The 15,272-nt window shown below is 37.6% G+C and overlaps 1 protein-coding gene across 6 annotated transcripts in view; it reads right to left on the reverse strand.

The window, feature by feature from the left end:
- ANKRD17 (ankyrin repeat domain 17) overlaps positions 1-15,272 on the reverse strand; it is a 159,026-nt gene that overhangs the window by 22,557 nt on the left and 121,197 nt on the right. For all 6 annotated transcript variants that reach the window (XM_081150791.1, XM_081150788.1, XM_081150787.1 and 3 more), the window contains 3 exons: positions 8,256-8,427; positions 4,568-5,018; positions 494-649 (listed from right to left, as the gene is read on the reverse strand). In XM_081150791.1, coding sequence (XP_081006917.1) covers positions 494-649; positions 4,568-5,018; positions 8,256-8,427 — 779 coding nt within the window. The remainder of the gene's footprint in view (positions 1-493; positions 650-4,567; positions 5,019-8,255; positions 8,428-15,272) is intronic.

The raw sequence follows: 15,272 nt of genomic DNA on the forward strand, positions 1-15,272 counted from the left end.
ACCTTTTAGTTTCAGGAATATTTACTATTTGAGTCATATGAGTTAAAAAATCCCAAGCAAAATATAATAAAATACTATTTTAGTCCTAAAATCCTTCAAATAAAGGTATCCCATAATTTAAAGACCAGAAGTTTAAAACCAATATTTACTCATTTTACAAGCATTCAGTAGACATTACATGGGCTCTGGGATTACAAATTTGAAAACACTATCACCTTAAAGAAATTAAATTAGTTCTCTAATAAGTACCAGTACCTTTAAGGATCATCGTTTTATGTAAAAAGCTCCCAATTTTAAGAATATTAATATACTTTTTTTTCATCTAAAATATGATGTAGGTTGTCTCTGTTAGCTAGATTCAGCCTTGGGCCACCAATGTGCAACCTTTGGAATACTTAGAGGAATTTAATTGTAAGGTAATAAACCACATTTCACTAGAGAATACAGCACATTAAAAAAACTGAGAAAAACAATCAAGTAAACAATTACTCACCTTCTTACAACTTCTTTCCATCCTTCCTCCCTCTTTTGTCCACGTTTAGGACTTGCTACTGTTAACTTCCCATTTGGAGAAGAAAGGGGCGATGGACCAGATTTTGTGCAAGTGGACAGAGAATTACTGGTCACTTCACTGACAGTCTCTGACAATCTTTAACAGAGGGAGGAAAATTACATGAAATATGGAGCAGATGTAGAATTTTTAAGTGATAAAGGCTACCAATTACATGATTTTATTGTTTTATTTATAGATTAAATATGGTGACCAAATGAGGAACTTACTTTTCACTTTCCAATACTTAGCATAATATGAAAAGACAATATTTAAAAAGATAGTTTCTAGAGAACTATATGCAAACAATTGGACATTCTGGAAGAAATGGATAAATTCCTAGAAACATATAATAATCTTCCAAAACTGGATCAGGAGGAGTCAGAGCATCTGAATAGACAGGTTATAACTAGTGAAACTGAAGCAGTAATCAAAAAACTCCCAATAAAGTCCTGGACTAAATGGCTTCACAAGTGAATTTTACTAAACATTCAAAAAATGAACACTTTCCTCAAACTATTCCAAAAACTTCAAGAAGATGGGAGACTCCCAGGTTAATTTTACTAGGCCAGCATTATCCTAATTACAAAACCAGATAAAGACAGGACAAATAAAATTATAGGCCAATATTCTCAATGAACACAGATGCTAAAATCCTCAACAAAATATTAGCAAACTGCATCCAGCAACACATTAAAAACATCATACACCATGATCAGGTGGGATTTATTCTGGAAATGCAAGGCTGGTAAAATACCCACAAATCAGTAAACATGATACACCACATAAACGAAATAAAGTATAAAAAGTACATGATCATATCAATAAATGAAAAACAGCATTCGATAAAACCCAGCACTCCTTTATGCTAAAATCTCTCAGCAAAGTGGGACTAGAAGGACGATACCTCAAGTAATAAAGGCCACATATGACAACCGTACAGCCAACATCATATTCAATGGACCAAAACTACAAGTGTCTCCCTTAAGATCAAGAACAAGACAGGGATGTCTGCCTTCACCACTCTTATTCAACATAGTACTGGAAGTCCTAGCAATAGCAATCAGAAATAAAAGGCATCCAAATTGAAAAGGAAGTAAAACTGTCATTATTTGCAGATGACATGATATTGTGTATATAGAACCCTAACAATTCCAACAAAAAGAATACCAGAACTGATAAATTCAGTAAAGTAGCAGGATACAAAATAAATATCCAGAAATCAGCATTATTTTTATAAACCAATAATGAACTATCAGAAAGGGAAACTAAGAAAACATTCTCATTCACAATTTCTTCAAAAATAATAAAATATCTGGGGATAAATCTAACCAAGGACATAAAAGAACTGTACACAGAAAATTATAAAACAGTGAAGAAAGAAACTGAAGAAGATACAAATAAGTGGAAGCATTTACTGTGTTTATGGATAGGATGAATCAACATAATTAAAATGTCCATACTGCCCGGTCGGGTGTGGCTCAGCGGCTGAGCGTTGAACCAAGATCCAGGAGATCGTGATTCGATTCCTAGTCACCGCACATGCCTGGGTTGCGGGCTTGATCCCCAGCTGGGGGCGTGCAGGAGGCAGCCGATCAGTGACAACTCTCATCACTGATGTTTCAACTCTCTCTCCCATCCTCTCTCTGAAACTGATAAAGACATATTAAAAATAAATAATAAAATAAAAATAAGTGAAATGTCCATACTACCCAAAGCAATCTGTAGATTCAACTCAATTCTTATCAAAACACCAATGGCGTATTTCACAGAACTAGAACAAATATTCCAAAAATTTACATGGAACCACAAAAGACCCCAAACAACAACAGCAACCATAAGAAAGAAGAGCAAAGTTGGAGGAATCATGCTACCTATTATCAAACTATACTATAAGGACACAGTAATCAAAACGTCATGGTACTGGCATAAAAACAGACATATATATTAATGGAACAGAATAGAGGGCTTAGAAATAAACCCACACCTTTATAGTAAATTAATATTTTGTTTTTGTTTCTTTGTTTTGTTAATATCCTCACCCAAGGATATTTTTCCATTGATTTTTAGAGAGTAAAAGGGAGGGATGGAGGGAGCAGGGAGAGAAAGCGAGAGAGAGGGATAGAGAGGGAGAAAGAGGGAGTACGATACTTGGACTGGCTGAACAACTGGGGATCGAACCTGCAACCCAGATACATGCCCTAGACCGGAAATCAAACCCATGACTCCTAGGTGCCTAGACTGATGTTGTAACCATTAAGCCACACTGGTGAGGGCTACAGTCAATATTTGACAAAGAAGGCAAAAACATACAACGGGGTAAAGATAATCTATTCAATAAGTGGTATTGGAAATATTGGACAGATAAGTACAAAAAAATGAAAGTAGACCATCTTCTTACACCATACACAAAAATAAACTCAAAACGGATTAAATACTTAAATATTAATCTCGACCCATAAAAATCCTAGAAGAAAACATAGGCAATAAAATCTGGGACATTTTTTGTAGCAGTATTTTCTTCTGATATATCTCCTAGAGTAGGGTTGGGGAACCTTTTTTCTGCTAAGGGCCACTTGGATATTTATAACATCCTTTGCGGGCCATACAAAATTATCAACTTAAAAATTAGCTATGAAAAAAGCTCCTAGATTTACTGAATTTCAAGTCCTGCCTACTTCAAGTTGCCTTGGCAGGGCCAGACCAAATGATTTCTCGGGCCCTATAAGGCCTGCAGTCTGGATGTCCCCCTCCCCCACTAGAGCAAGGAAAAACAAAAGAAAAAATTAACAAATGGGATTACATCAAATTAAAAAGTTTTTACATAGCAAAGAAAACCATCAACAAAATGAAAAGACAACCCACTGAATGGGAGAACATATCTGCAGATGCATTAGATAAAAGGTTAATATCCAAAATTTATAAAGAATTTATACACCACCACCTAAAAAGCAAACAATCCAATTAAAAAATGGGTGAAAGAGAGTTTTCCAAAGAGGACATACAGAAGGCAAATAGACATATGGAAAGATGCTCAAGGTCATTAATCATCAGAGAAATGTAAATTAAAACCACAAGGAAATAATACCTCACACCTGTTAGAATGGCCATCAATAAACCAACAAACAAGTGTTGGCCAGGATGTGGAAAAAAGGGAACCCCCATGCACTGTTGGTGGAAATGCAGATTGGTGCAGCCACTGTGAAAAGCTGTATGGAGTTACTTCAAAAAATTAAAAATGGAACTGCCTTAAGACCCAGCAATTCCACTTCTGGGAATTTATACTAAGAAACTTGAAACACTTATTTGAAAGAATATATGCACCCCTATGTTCACTGCAGTGTTATTTACAACAGCCAAGATATGGAAGCAGTCCAAGTGTCAACCAGTAGATGAGTGGATAAAAAAAAGCTGTGATACACAATGGAATACTACTCGGCCATAAAAAAAGGAAATCTTACCCTTTGCAACAGCATGGATGAACCTAGAGAGCATTATGCTAAGTGAAATAAGCAAGCCAGAGAAAGACAAGTAGCACATAATTTCACTCGTATGTGCAATCTAATGAACAAAATGAACTAACAAAATAAGAGAGAGACTCATATACAGCAGGCTGACAGATGTTGGTGGGTGGGGGCTGGGAGAGGGCTTGAGCAAAACCAAAACTAAATTAAAAAAGAGGAAAAACTAAAAAAAAATAAAAATAAAAAAGATGGTATCTAGAGTTAAAATTTACCAGACTTTAATCACAGTAATCCCTGAAAACCCATAATCAATACTTTTCATGGGCTAAGTTTAACCACCAAAATGAATTACACAGTAAAAATAATTTTCTCTCTTATTAATACAAAATCTAAAAAGTAGCTTTATTATTCAAATGAAATGAAATTGTGTCTTCTTTAGTAAAACAAACGCAAATCCTTGTTCTGCCATTCTTTGATTACTTTACAAAAAAACTCAGCAACAAAGCATTTAATGATGCTACTAGAAATTATAAAAATAAAAATTGGAACTAACTTTATTGAAGCCTTGCCAGAAACAGATTTTCTCTCCTCCTTTGGAAATGTAACCAGAACTGATGGCTGTTTCTTGTTGGTCACAGTGGCAGTGACCACAGCAGGTGAATGATTGTCACTCTTTCGGCTGCTATTGCTGTTACTACTTTCATCACTGCAGCTGGAAATCCTCATGTTATCACTGTCCCCACTCTCGCTGGTACTGCTGCTTTTTGACTCTCCTCCGTTCACCTTCTCTGGCTGACTGTATGAGATTGGTAGTGGATCATCAAATATAATTTGAACGTTTTCTGGAGTAATTTTATTTTTCCTGTTTTTCCTCTTTGAACTGGTTGTAGTTATGGTATTATTTCTTTTACCATGGGAACCTGCCAAAGTTGTCCAGGTTGCAGATATACCTATAGTAGTAGTGGTTGTGGCACTTGGAGGCTCTGTCAAGACTTCAGGCTCATCTGTAAAAGTAGAAATAATTAATTAGCAAATTCTAAGAATTCTTAGAATATACTTAGCTTTAAGCACTTCAAGAAAAATAAAACCAGAAGTTACTTTACTACTATTAGAAATAAAGTCATCAGTCATTCCAGCATTCATCAGTAATGAGAGGTATATGACCGATCTATTCTCAGCCCCTAAGGCCAAAACAATGTATAGCAGGCAGTTCCAAGAGATTATTTTGGGAACAATCTTGTAAATATGAATATATACTATATATTACATATTTTATATAATTAAATTTTGGGGGTATAATAACATTGTGGTTATGTAAAATATGTCATTTTTCTGGGAAATACATACTCAAGTATTTAGGGGTGATTTCACATGATGTGTATATCTTACATGCAAACTGTTCAAAAAAAGAGAAGAAAGATAAAACAAATGTGCCAAAATGTTTTAAGAACCTAGGTGATATTCTCAGGTGTTCATCATATAAATCCTTAAACATTTCTTTAAGTCAAATTTTTTTCAAAGTAAAAGACCAGAGGAGGGAGAAATTTACACACACACTGCATACATATTTGGTAGTTTAGTAGCAATGGCTCCTCCTCATAATATCCTCATCTCAAATAATCTTTAATTAGAACGTCCTTAAAGGTAATTTCCTCATTTGAGAAAAATCTGAATATGGTCTGGATTATAGATGATATTAACAAATTACTGTTAATTTTTTTAGGTATTACAATTATGTAAGCAAATGTCAGATACATGTTGAAGTTTTACAGGTGCAATGTTAGAATGTCTGCAATTTACTTTCAGATGGCTTAGAAAAAAAATCTGTATACATATTTAGAGGAAAAGAAGACGAAGTAAATGGGTAAAATGTTTTGTTTCATTTCTGTTTTTTTAATCCTCACCTGAGGATATTTTTTCCATTGTTTTTCAGAGAGTGGAAGAGAAAGAGAGATAGAAATATTGATGTGAGAGACACATTGTTTGGTTGCTTCCCGCACGCACCCAGACCGGGATTGGGATCCAGTCTATAACCGAGGTACATGCCTTGGCTGGAACTGAACCCTGGACCCTTCAGTCCACAGGCCATGCTCTAACCACTGAGCCAAACCAGCTAAGGCTAAACTGTTTATTTTTTAAAATCTAGGCTGCCCTAGCTGGTTTTAACCGGTGGTTAGAGTACTGGCCCATGGACTGAAGGGTCCAAGATTCTATTCCAGCCAAGGGCATGTACCTTAGCTGCAAGCTCGATCCCCGTGTGGGAGGCAACCAAACAATATGTCTCTCTCACATCGATGTTTCTCACTCTCGCTTCCACTCTTTCTGAAAAGATGTAGAAAGTAAGCAAGGGTTAGAGAACCTATTTGCAGAAATAATGGCAGAAAACTTCCCTATCCTTGTCAAGGAAAAAGTCGTACACAAGTTCAGGAGGCACAGAATCCTAAGCAAGAAGAATCCAAAGAGGCCCACTCTCAGACACATCATAATTAAAATGCCAAAAATTTAAGACAAAGAGAGAATCCTAAAGTCAGCAGGAGAAAAGTAATCTGTTACCTACAAAAGAGCTCCTATAAGGATGTCAGCTGATTCTCAACAGAAACTACAGGCCAGAAGAGATGGCATGAAGTATTCAAGGTAATAAAAAGCAAGAATCTGAAACCAAGACTACTCTATCCAGCAAGGCTATTATTCAAAATAGGTGGTGAAATAAAGAGCTTCCCAGACAAAAAAAGGCTAAAGAAGTTTATCATCACCAAACCAGCAATGCAAGAAATGTTAAAGGGACTGCTGTAATAACTTGAAAAAGACAGAAAGAGAAACATAGGCATAAAGAAATAAAATGGCAATAGATAAGTACCTATCAATAATAATCTTAACTACAAATGGATAAATGCTCCAATCAAAAGACACAGGGTAGCTGAATGGATAAGAAAACATGACCCAAATATATGCTGTCTATAAGAGCCCATCTCAGAACAAAAGACACAGGCTGGAAGAAAATAAAAATAAAAAACTTCCGAAGGACTTTAAGGGAGAGATTGAGATAGTCATAGTAGGGGGCTTTAACTCCCCACTAACTTCACTAGATAGATTTTCCAGACAAAAAATCAACAAAGAGCCCAGCCAGCGTGGTGTGGCTCAGCAGTCGAGCATCGACCTATGATTCAGGAGATGGCAGTTGATTCCCGGTCAGGGCACTTACCTGGGTTTCCCGCTTGATCCCCAGTAGGGGGTGTGCAGGAGGCAGCCGATCCATGACCCTCTTATCATTGATGTTTCTATCTCTCTCTCCCTCTCCCTTCCTCTCTCTGAAGTCAATAAAGACATATTAAAACAAAAAAATCAACAAGGAAACAGTGACTCTAAATGACATACTAGATCAGATAAATTTAATTGACACTTATAGAACATTTCACCCCAAAGCTGCAGAATATACATTCTCAAGTGCACATGGGACATTCTCAAAGATAGACCACATGCTAGGACACAAAACAAGTCTCTACAAGTTCAAGAGTGAAATCATATCAAGGATCTTCTTGGACATTTACACCATGGAATACTACGCAGCTGTAAAAAAATGAAGGATCCCTGACCCTTTGAGACAGCACGGTAGGACCTGGAGAGTATTATGCTAAGTGAAATAATCCAGTCAGAGAAAGACAAGTATCACATGATCTTACTCATATGTGGAACCTAATGAACAAAATAAACCAATGAACGAAATAGATCCAGAGACACAGAAGCATGGAACAGACTGATGAATCTCAGAGGGAAGGTGGGAGTGGGTTAGTGGGTGGGGAGAGATTAATCAAAGGACTTATATGCATACCCCATGGACACAGACAATAGTGTGAAGGGCTGGGGGTAGGAGTACAGGGGAAAGGGGATCAATGGGAGAAAAAAGGGATATTTATTATACTTTCAACAATAGAGATAAATTAAAACATTTAAAAAAAAGCAATGTAAAAAATATACTCAAGTGAGCATTAAAACATAACAATAATAATAAATAATAATAATAAATAAAATCTAGGTAAAGTGTATTCAGGTGTTTATCATTCTTTCAATTTCTCTATAGGTTTGAAATTCCTCATAATGAAATAAAAATAGCATGTAAATACTTTAAGGGCTTAATAACTTAGAAATCTATTTTTACCTAAGTTGCTGATATTTAAAAATATAATTTTCAATAGAATGTATTATATTCATATAATACATTAGATGGTTTTTAGAGAAAATACCTTCAACTTTATGCTTTTCTTTTTCTTGAGCAGCTTGGAGTTCAAAGTTCTCTTTATTTTTGGCTTCAATTTCTTCTAGTTTTCTTCTTTGTTCTTCCTTTTTCTTTCTTCTCTTCTCCTTTCTCTTTTCTCTTTTGGCAGCCAAAGCCAGCCTCCGGCTTTCTTCTCTTAACTGTTAAAGGATTAAATAAAACAGAATGATAACACTGGAATTTACCATGGAAAAAAGTTGTCACATAATGTAATTTTATCATATGAAAACTGGGATACCATAAAATTTAAAGGCATATAGCTCAATTCATTATTTGATCAAGATCATATTCCAATCACTATAAGGAGAAAATATTTTTAAAGTATCAAGACCAAATTCATGATAAAATTCTAATTTTAAAATGGGTGAATGATAAAGAAATATGTAGCTTTATAATTACTAAAGAAATCTAAATTAAAATAACAAGGTACCATGCTTCGTTCATTAATTTGGCAAAATAAAAGAGATATTTTTGCCCTAACCAGTTTTGCTTACCGGTTAGAGCATCGTCCCTTGAACTGACCGGTCCTAGCTTATATTCGGACCAAGGGCACATACCTCAGTTGCAGACTCCATCCCTGGCCCAGGTCAGGGCGTGTCAGGGAGGCAACCAACTGAAGTCTTTCTCTATTTCTCCCTGCCACTCTCTCTAAGACATTGTTAACCATTGAGATGACAAGAACTGGGTTCTTGTCTCCTTGAAGGAAAGATTTAGATCAAGACATAGTGCAGATATCTAAGCTGACGTGAAATAAGGAAGGACATAAGAAGCAACAGGAGAGCCTAGGCTGGGTTGCTTTGGCTCACAGGGAAGTCAGAGAGAAGGGGGCCTTGGAGACAGGTTGGGGGTTAGCCCAGAATAGCTGTCGCTGCCAATTGCTCCCCTGGTTGCAAGTCTCCTGAGGTTCTTTGGAGTTTAGGAGGTAGGAGCCTGTGGGGGAAAGGAATGGCATGGGAGTGTTCCACAGAGGGAGAGCTCCTCGGGACTTTCCTTTTCAGGGGTTTTAAAGGCTGGGTGTTCAGGTGAGGTGTTTAGGGGAGGTCTTAGCAGAGTATCAATAGAATATTCATCAGCTCTATGCTGATGAACAAAAAATGAGATGTATTCTCTTACTTTGTCCTTGAGTGTGGTAGGCAAATGGCACTAACTGGATTTCTGTTATCTGTTTCCCTGAGTAGGGTGACTTAAGCTATTTAGTCTCTGGCTGAGGAGGAGAAATGCAAACCATTTACTCTTAAGTGTCCTAGGTTTAGGGGAGATAGGATTTACCAGTTGGCTGTAAAATGCTATTTAACTCTCTTAGTTTCCCTATTCCACTTGTCCTGGAATTTTCCTAGCTTCTTACTATCCTATAACATACTATAAAGAGAAAACATTTTTAAAGGATCAAGATTAATGAGAAAAACCTAATTTTAAAATGGGTAAATGATAAAGAAATACATAGCTTCATAATCACTAAAGAAACCTAATTAAAATAACAAAGTACCATATCTCGTTCATTAATTTGGCAAAAAAAAAGGTAACAGCATAAATTTTGGAAAATAAGTTGTTTTCTATACTGCTATGGATATAAATATTTACATTTTAGGAAAGGTAATTTGAAAGACTATGAAAATTACAAACTGCTTATCCTAAGAATTTATTTTTTATAAAATGACTATCACTAGTGAAAAAATATAGGTTCAATAATGTCTACTGAACCCTAGTTAGTTTGGCTCAATGGTTAGAGTGTCAGCCTGAAGACTGAAGGGTCCTGGGTTCAATTCCGGACAAGGGCACGTACCGATTACAGGCTCCATCCCTGGCCCTAGTAGGGGCATGTGCAGGAGGCAACCAACAGATGTGTCTCTTTCATATCGGCCCCCCCCCCCTTTTTCTCTCTATGAAAAGCAATGGAAAAAATATCCTCAGGTGAGGATTAGAAATAATAATGTCAACTGAAAAATTAATAATGGTAGTAAAGGTAAAAAAAGGTAAATCCATCAAATGGTGGGGACAAATTAACAATACACCTTCACAGAACACCAGGCAGTCTTGAAAAGTATTCTATATACTTGGAAAAAATGCTCACAATTTACATTTGGTAGGAGAAAAAAAAAAAAAAGACACACTGCAGGCCAATTCTCCCATTTATAGGGGAAGGCCACCCTTATGTGAGGCTATTTGTAGAAATACCAAAAACCAAACAAAACTAAGGATACATATCAAAGGCTTACTAGTGACTAGAGAGTGGGACTGGAGAGGGGTAGCTGAAAGATGAGACTTTCAATTTTACTTTATGTAACTGTACATTGTTTCTATTTGTCAAAATGAAAACATATTACTTTCATAGTAAAAAATTAAGAATGTTTAAAAGTCCAATGGTATCTCTTAAGCTATTTTAACTATTAAATTTTCCTCTTTGGTTCATAAAGTAGGAAAAATCTTCCAACTCCTTTGTTTGCATTTCCCCTTACAGATATTTTCAAACTATGTACTCCCTGCCCATAACCTAGTGTTCTCTGTATTTTATATGTATTTTAAATATTTTGTGTTAAAACAATGATACTCAGTTTATGGAAAATGTCACAATATCCTGACTAATGAAACCAGAGCTCAAAGACAAGCTCATAAGCCAAATCAATTTATTTTTCATCAGAAAATATCTGACTTCATTTTTAAAGTCTTTGTTTGCTTTTGCTAGATACTCCTGCCTTTTCAAATTATCCCTGCTAGGTTTTGCCCACTTTTAAAGTTTTTACACCCTGGGGCAATGCATCATACATTCTTTTGGGGGTAGAGATAAGTCTTTTATTCCTGAAAAGGAAAATAGTTAAGGAGAATCTCTAGAAAAAAAGATACTTTCTCAGGCAGATAGACTTCAGGAAAGCATTCAAATGGAAGCTGAAGTTCTAGAAACTGTCCTAGTAGCAACCCCTAGAAATTTTTGGTGCTCCTCTAGAAGTACACAAGCTCCAGTTGAAAGATGGGGAGAGGAACTTTTGGCTTTTCAGGACTAGGAAGAAAACAGTAATTATTTAGTGACTTTCACTACCTAGGTCACTGCAAGGGAGGAGGGACCATAGATGATTGGTGGCTTTAAAAGGAAGAGCACGTGTAGCTCAGCTCATCAGAAAGAGCCGTGCTGTGCTGCCGCCACCTGCCCACTCTTAGGAAAAGTGCTTTCTCTGCCTGAGCTTCAGTGAAGAGGGAGGCTGTGGTTGTCCTGTGTTGCTCTAACTCTGAAGGAATGAACGGGTAAGTGTTAGGAAGAGAGGAGTGGAAGTGGGGGTGAAGGGTGTGCCAGAAAAATATTTTCAAAGCAACTGAGGCCACTGATATAAAGCCTCTCCAATTCAGAATTGGGAATAATACATGTTTTAATCTGTATTATGTCTGTAGGAACAGAAACCTTGAGAAAAGTACAGGAAATAACTTTTGGGGAGATCAAAATAACAAGTGAAGTTCAAGACTTTTGACTTGGCCAGGATAGGAATTTTTATTTGGCTGGATTTTTCTATTTGTCAGTGGCAGGAGGAAACTGTGATTAGCATTCAAGGGAGGGGAAGAACTTTTTAAAAATGGAAAAGTTTAAATCAGAAAGCAAGCTTTCGTCTAAGCCCTTATGACCTTGATCTGGGTGGGAGTGATAGGCTAGGGTAGGTCTTACAGTGAGGGTGTGGCTGTCTCAGGTATGCTAATGCCTCAGGCTTTACAGAGTTCAGTGAAAGCTGGCCCTTAGGCAATAGAAAGAACCTAGATATCAAACTTTAGAGATCACCTTTAAGGGCAAGGCATTTACTCTTGTTTCTAAATTTTGAAATTCTAAGGCTATTATTTTGATAACCTCATAGATCTTACTAACTTTGGACTCACTAAAAAATGGAGCACAAATTCAGAGGTTATAGTGAAACTTTTTTGGGGAAAGATCTGAGACTATGGCTGCAAAAGGATTTATAAGGCATGGAGCTCTCAAAACTAAGAATTAGACATGACAGATACAGATTTAAGAGGCATCATAAATCTGCAGGTGGTAGTTGAATCTAATGAATTAAATGAGATTACTAAAAGGAAAAAGTTATAACTATGCATGTGTATATTTATGTGTGTGTGTGAGGGGAAAGCAAGAGGGAATATCCAATACTTAAATGAGTAAATGAGACTTTAGAAAGGCCTAATTAGGCACAGGAAGGCCATGAGGAGAAAGCGGCTTCCATGGGAAGAGTTTCATGAAGGAAGGCAAATCACAGTAAGAACTGAAAAGAGGTAACAGGATTTAGCCGTAAAGGTGCCATTGGTGATCTCTGCCGTAGTTCATTAGAATAATGGAGGAGCAGTGCCTTCCCCTTCCTCTCTCTACTCCTTCCCCTTCCCTTCCAGGAGGCTTAGCATTAGCTTCCTCAATCCCAAACTCCAAGGCTCTTTCTTTGCCTTTATAACTTGTTTCCTAAGCCAACTTCTTCTAGGAATTGCTTCTTCTACCTCTTTGGTTTACCAAATGGGGGAGCAGGCAAATGATCCTAAATTGAGGATTAAAAATGTAAAATGTAGAGTTGAGACAAGCTAGTAAGCCAGGATAAGTGGGACAGGAGAAACTGAGATAGTTCAAGAGCACTTTTCAGACATGTAATAAATCCTATCTTCCCTTAAGAGTAAATGGTTTCCACTTCTCCGAAACCACAAGGTAAATAGCTTAAGTCACCCTACTCAGGGAGACAACAGAAATCCAATTAGTGCCATTTGCCAACCACACCCAAGAACAGACAAAATAAGAGAAAAAATTTCATTTTTTGTTCATCAGCATAAAGTTGATGAACATTCTAATGATCCTCCCCTAAACGCCCAGCCTTTAAATCCCCTGAAAAGGAAGGTCCCAAGGAGCTCTCCCTCCAGGAACATGCCCATTCCATTCCCTTCCCTGACAGGCTCCTACCTCTTAAACTCCAAGGGACCCCAGGAGACTTACAACCAGGAAAGCAATTGGCAGTGGGTTCATTCGGGGCAACCCTCCCTGAACCTGTCCCAAGGCCCCCTTTTCTCTGACTTCTTTTTTTGGTTTTGTTAACCCTCATCTGAGAGTATTTTTTCCATTGATTTTTTTAGAGAGTGGCAGGGAGGGAGGGAGGTGAGAGAGAGACACAAACATTGGTTGGTTGCCTCCTGCAGGCACCCCAACAGGTTGGAACCTGCAACGCCCAAATGGTGCCCTTGATCCTTCCAGTGTGCAGGGACCATGCTCTAACCACTCAGGGACACCAGCCAGAGCTTCTCTGACTTCTTATTCTTAGTGAGCAAAAGCAGACCAGCCTAGGGTCATTTCCTCAGCCCTTCCTTGTTTTACTTCCCCTAGCTCTAATAAAAGTCGTCTAAAATTCATCTGAACTCATGCTGTGAAATCTTTCCTGCAGGAAGTCAAGAACCCACACACTACCCGCTGGCCCTAGGCAGACCCTCTCAGGGCCAGGTCCCCTTTCTGGTAACGGAGTCAATAAGATTGCTGTCTTAAAATATTTAAAGAAGAAAATACTAAGTTTGAGGTAAAGTTTCATTAGGATAGTTACCTTAAGTTGTAGGCAGAGAGTAGTAGTTAATGAAATAGCAGACACTCAAGATAAAGGAGTATGGGGGAGGTGGTAATAACTGATACAAGATCCCAAAGAGGACAAATGAAAACAGTAACTAAACCATTAAGATTCAAGTACAGGAAAACAGAGTAAGAAATTCGGTCTACATCATAAATTTGTTCACAAGAAACCTGGCTGGTCTCATTTCACTTACGGGGGAACTAGGAGTATCTGTGGGGGAGGGCAGAGGCTTTAAAGAAGAGTCGAGTTATAAAATAACACGTCGAGGACAAGGAAAGGGCACTGAATGACCCGACTGGTTTCTTTTAATTTAGGGTTCAGGAACAAAGTACCACTTGAGAGTTAAGAGCTTTAAATGAAAATGTAAGCATTTAGGAAGAGGTAGTCCAGACTAAAGAAATACTACCTGCACAAATGTAGATGTATGAACGTGAATGAGATACTCCAGGAGTAGAAAACCATAGTGAGTGATGAGCCTGGGAAATTAAGATAGGAGGACCTGAATGTTTGGAATGTCCCACGTAGACAATGAAGAGACAAGTTTTTGAAGAGGGAGTTAAGGCAATCCTGCCTGTGTATTAGAAAACTAAAGGAACTGTGGAAGAGTCACACTAGAAGGAAGGGTTAGACTGAAGGAAAAGGTGACAGGCAGACATTTAAAAGGGAGACTGTTAAGCAGCCTACTGCCTACTGCAATAGTGAGAAGGGATGACTCGAGCACAGAACAGAAACACATACAGAGGCTGCCAAGAGCTCCTGTAAAAGCAACGGTGACAGTGATACAGTTAATATACGGGGGTTACTACATGTTAGGCCCTGGGTTAAGCTAATTTAAGACACTAAGTCATTAAATGAATGTAGGGAATAGAAAGCAAAGATATGTCAGAAGCTAAAGTGGCATCAAGATTTCACTTCTGAATAACGGGTAGTGATATCAACAGAAAGGAAATCAAAGAGTGAGGAGCGGAATCAAACAAGAATTTATTGACAACTTGCTATGTACCGAGTGTGGTTCTAGCCTCTTCAGTAAACTACACAAAAACATCCCTGCCCTCAGGAAGCTGAGGAAGCTAACATTTAGTTGGGGGGTTGGGGAGGCACACGGATGATAATCATAAACACAGTACAGCTGCCCCCTAGTATTTATGGGGGATAGGTTCCAGGACCCCCTCCCATCGCAGGTAACAAAATCTGAGGATGCTTAAGTCCCTTACATAAAATGGCTTAGTATTTGCATATATCCTACGCACATGCTCCTCTATACTTTAAATCATCTCTAGGTGACTTATAATATTTAATACAATGTAAATGCTATGTAAATAGCTGTTATACTGTAATTTTAAGGAAATAATGACAAGAAAAAAAGAGCCTGTACCCGTTTAGTACAGATGCAACCACAGCAGACTTAACTACACAGTACC

This window comes from Miniopterus schreibersii, assembly GCF_964146895.1.
Source record: "Miniopterus schreibersii genome assembly, chromosome: 1".
In the NCBI taxonomy this organism is placed as follows: Eukaryota; Metazoa; Chordata; class Mammalia; order Chiroptera; family Miniopteridae; genus Miniopterus; species Miniopterus schreibersii.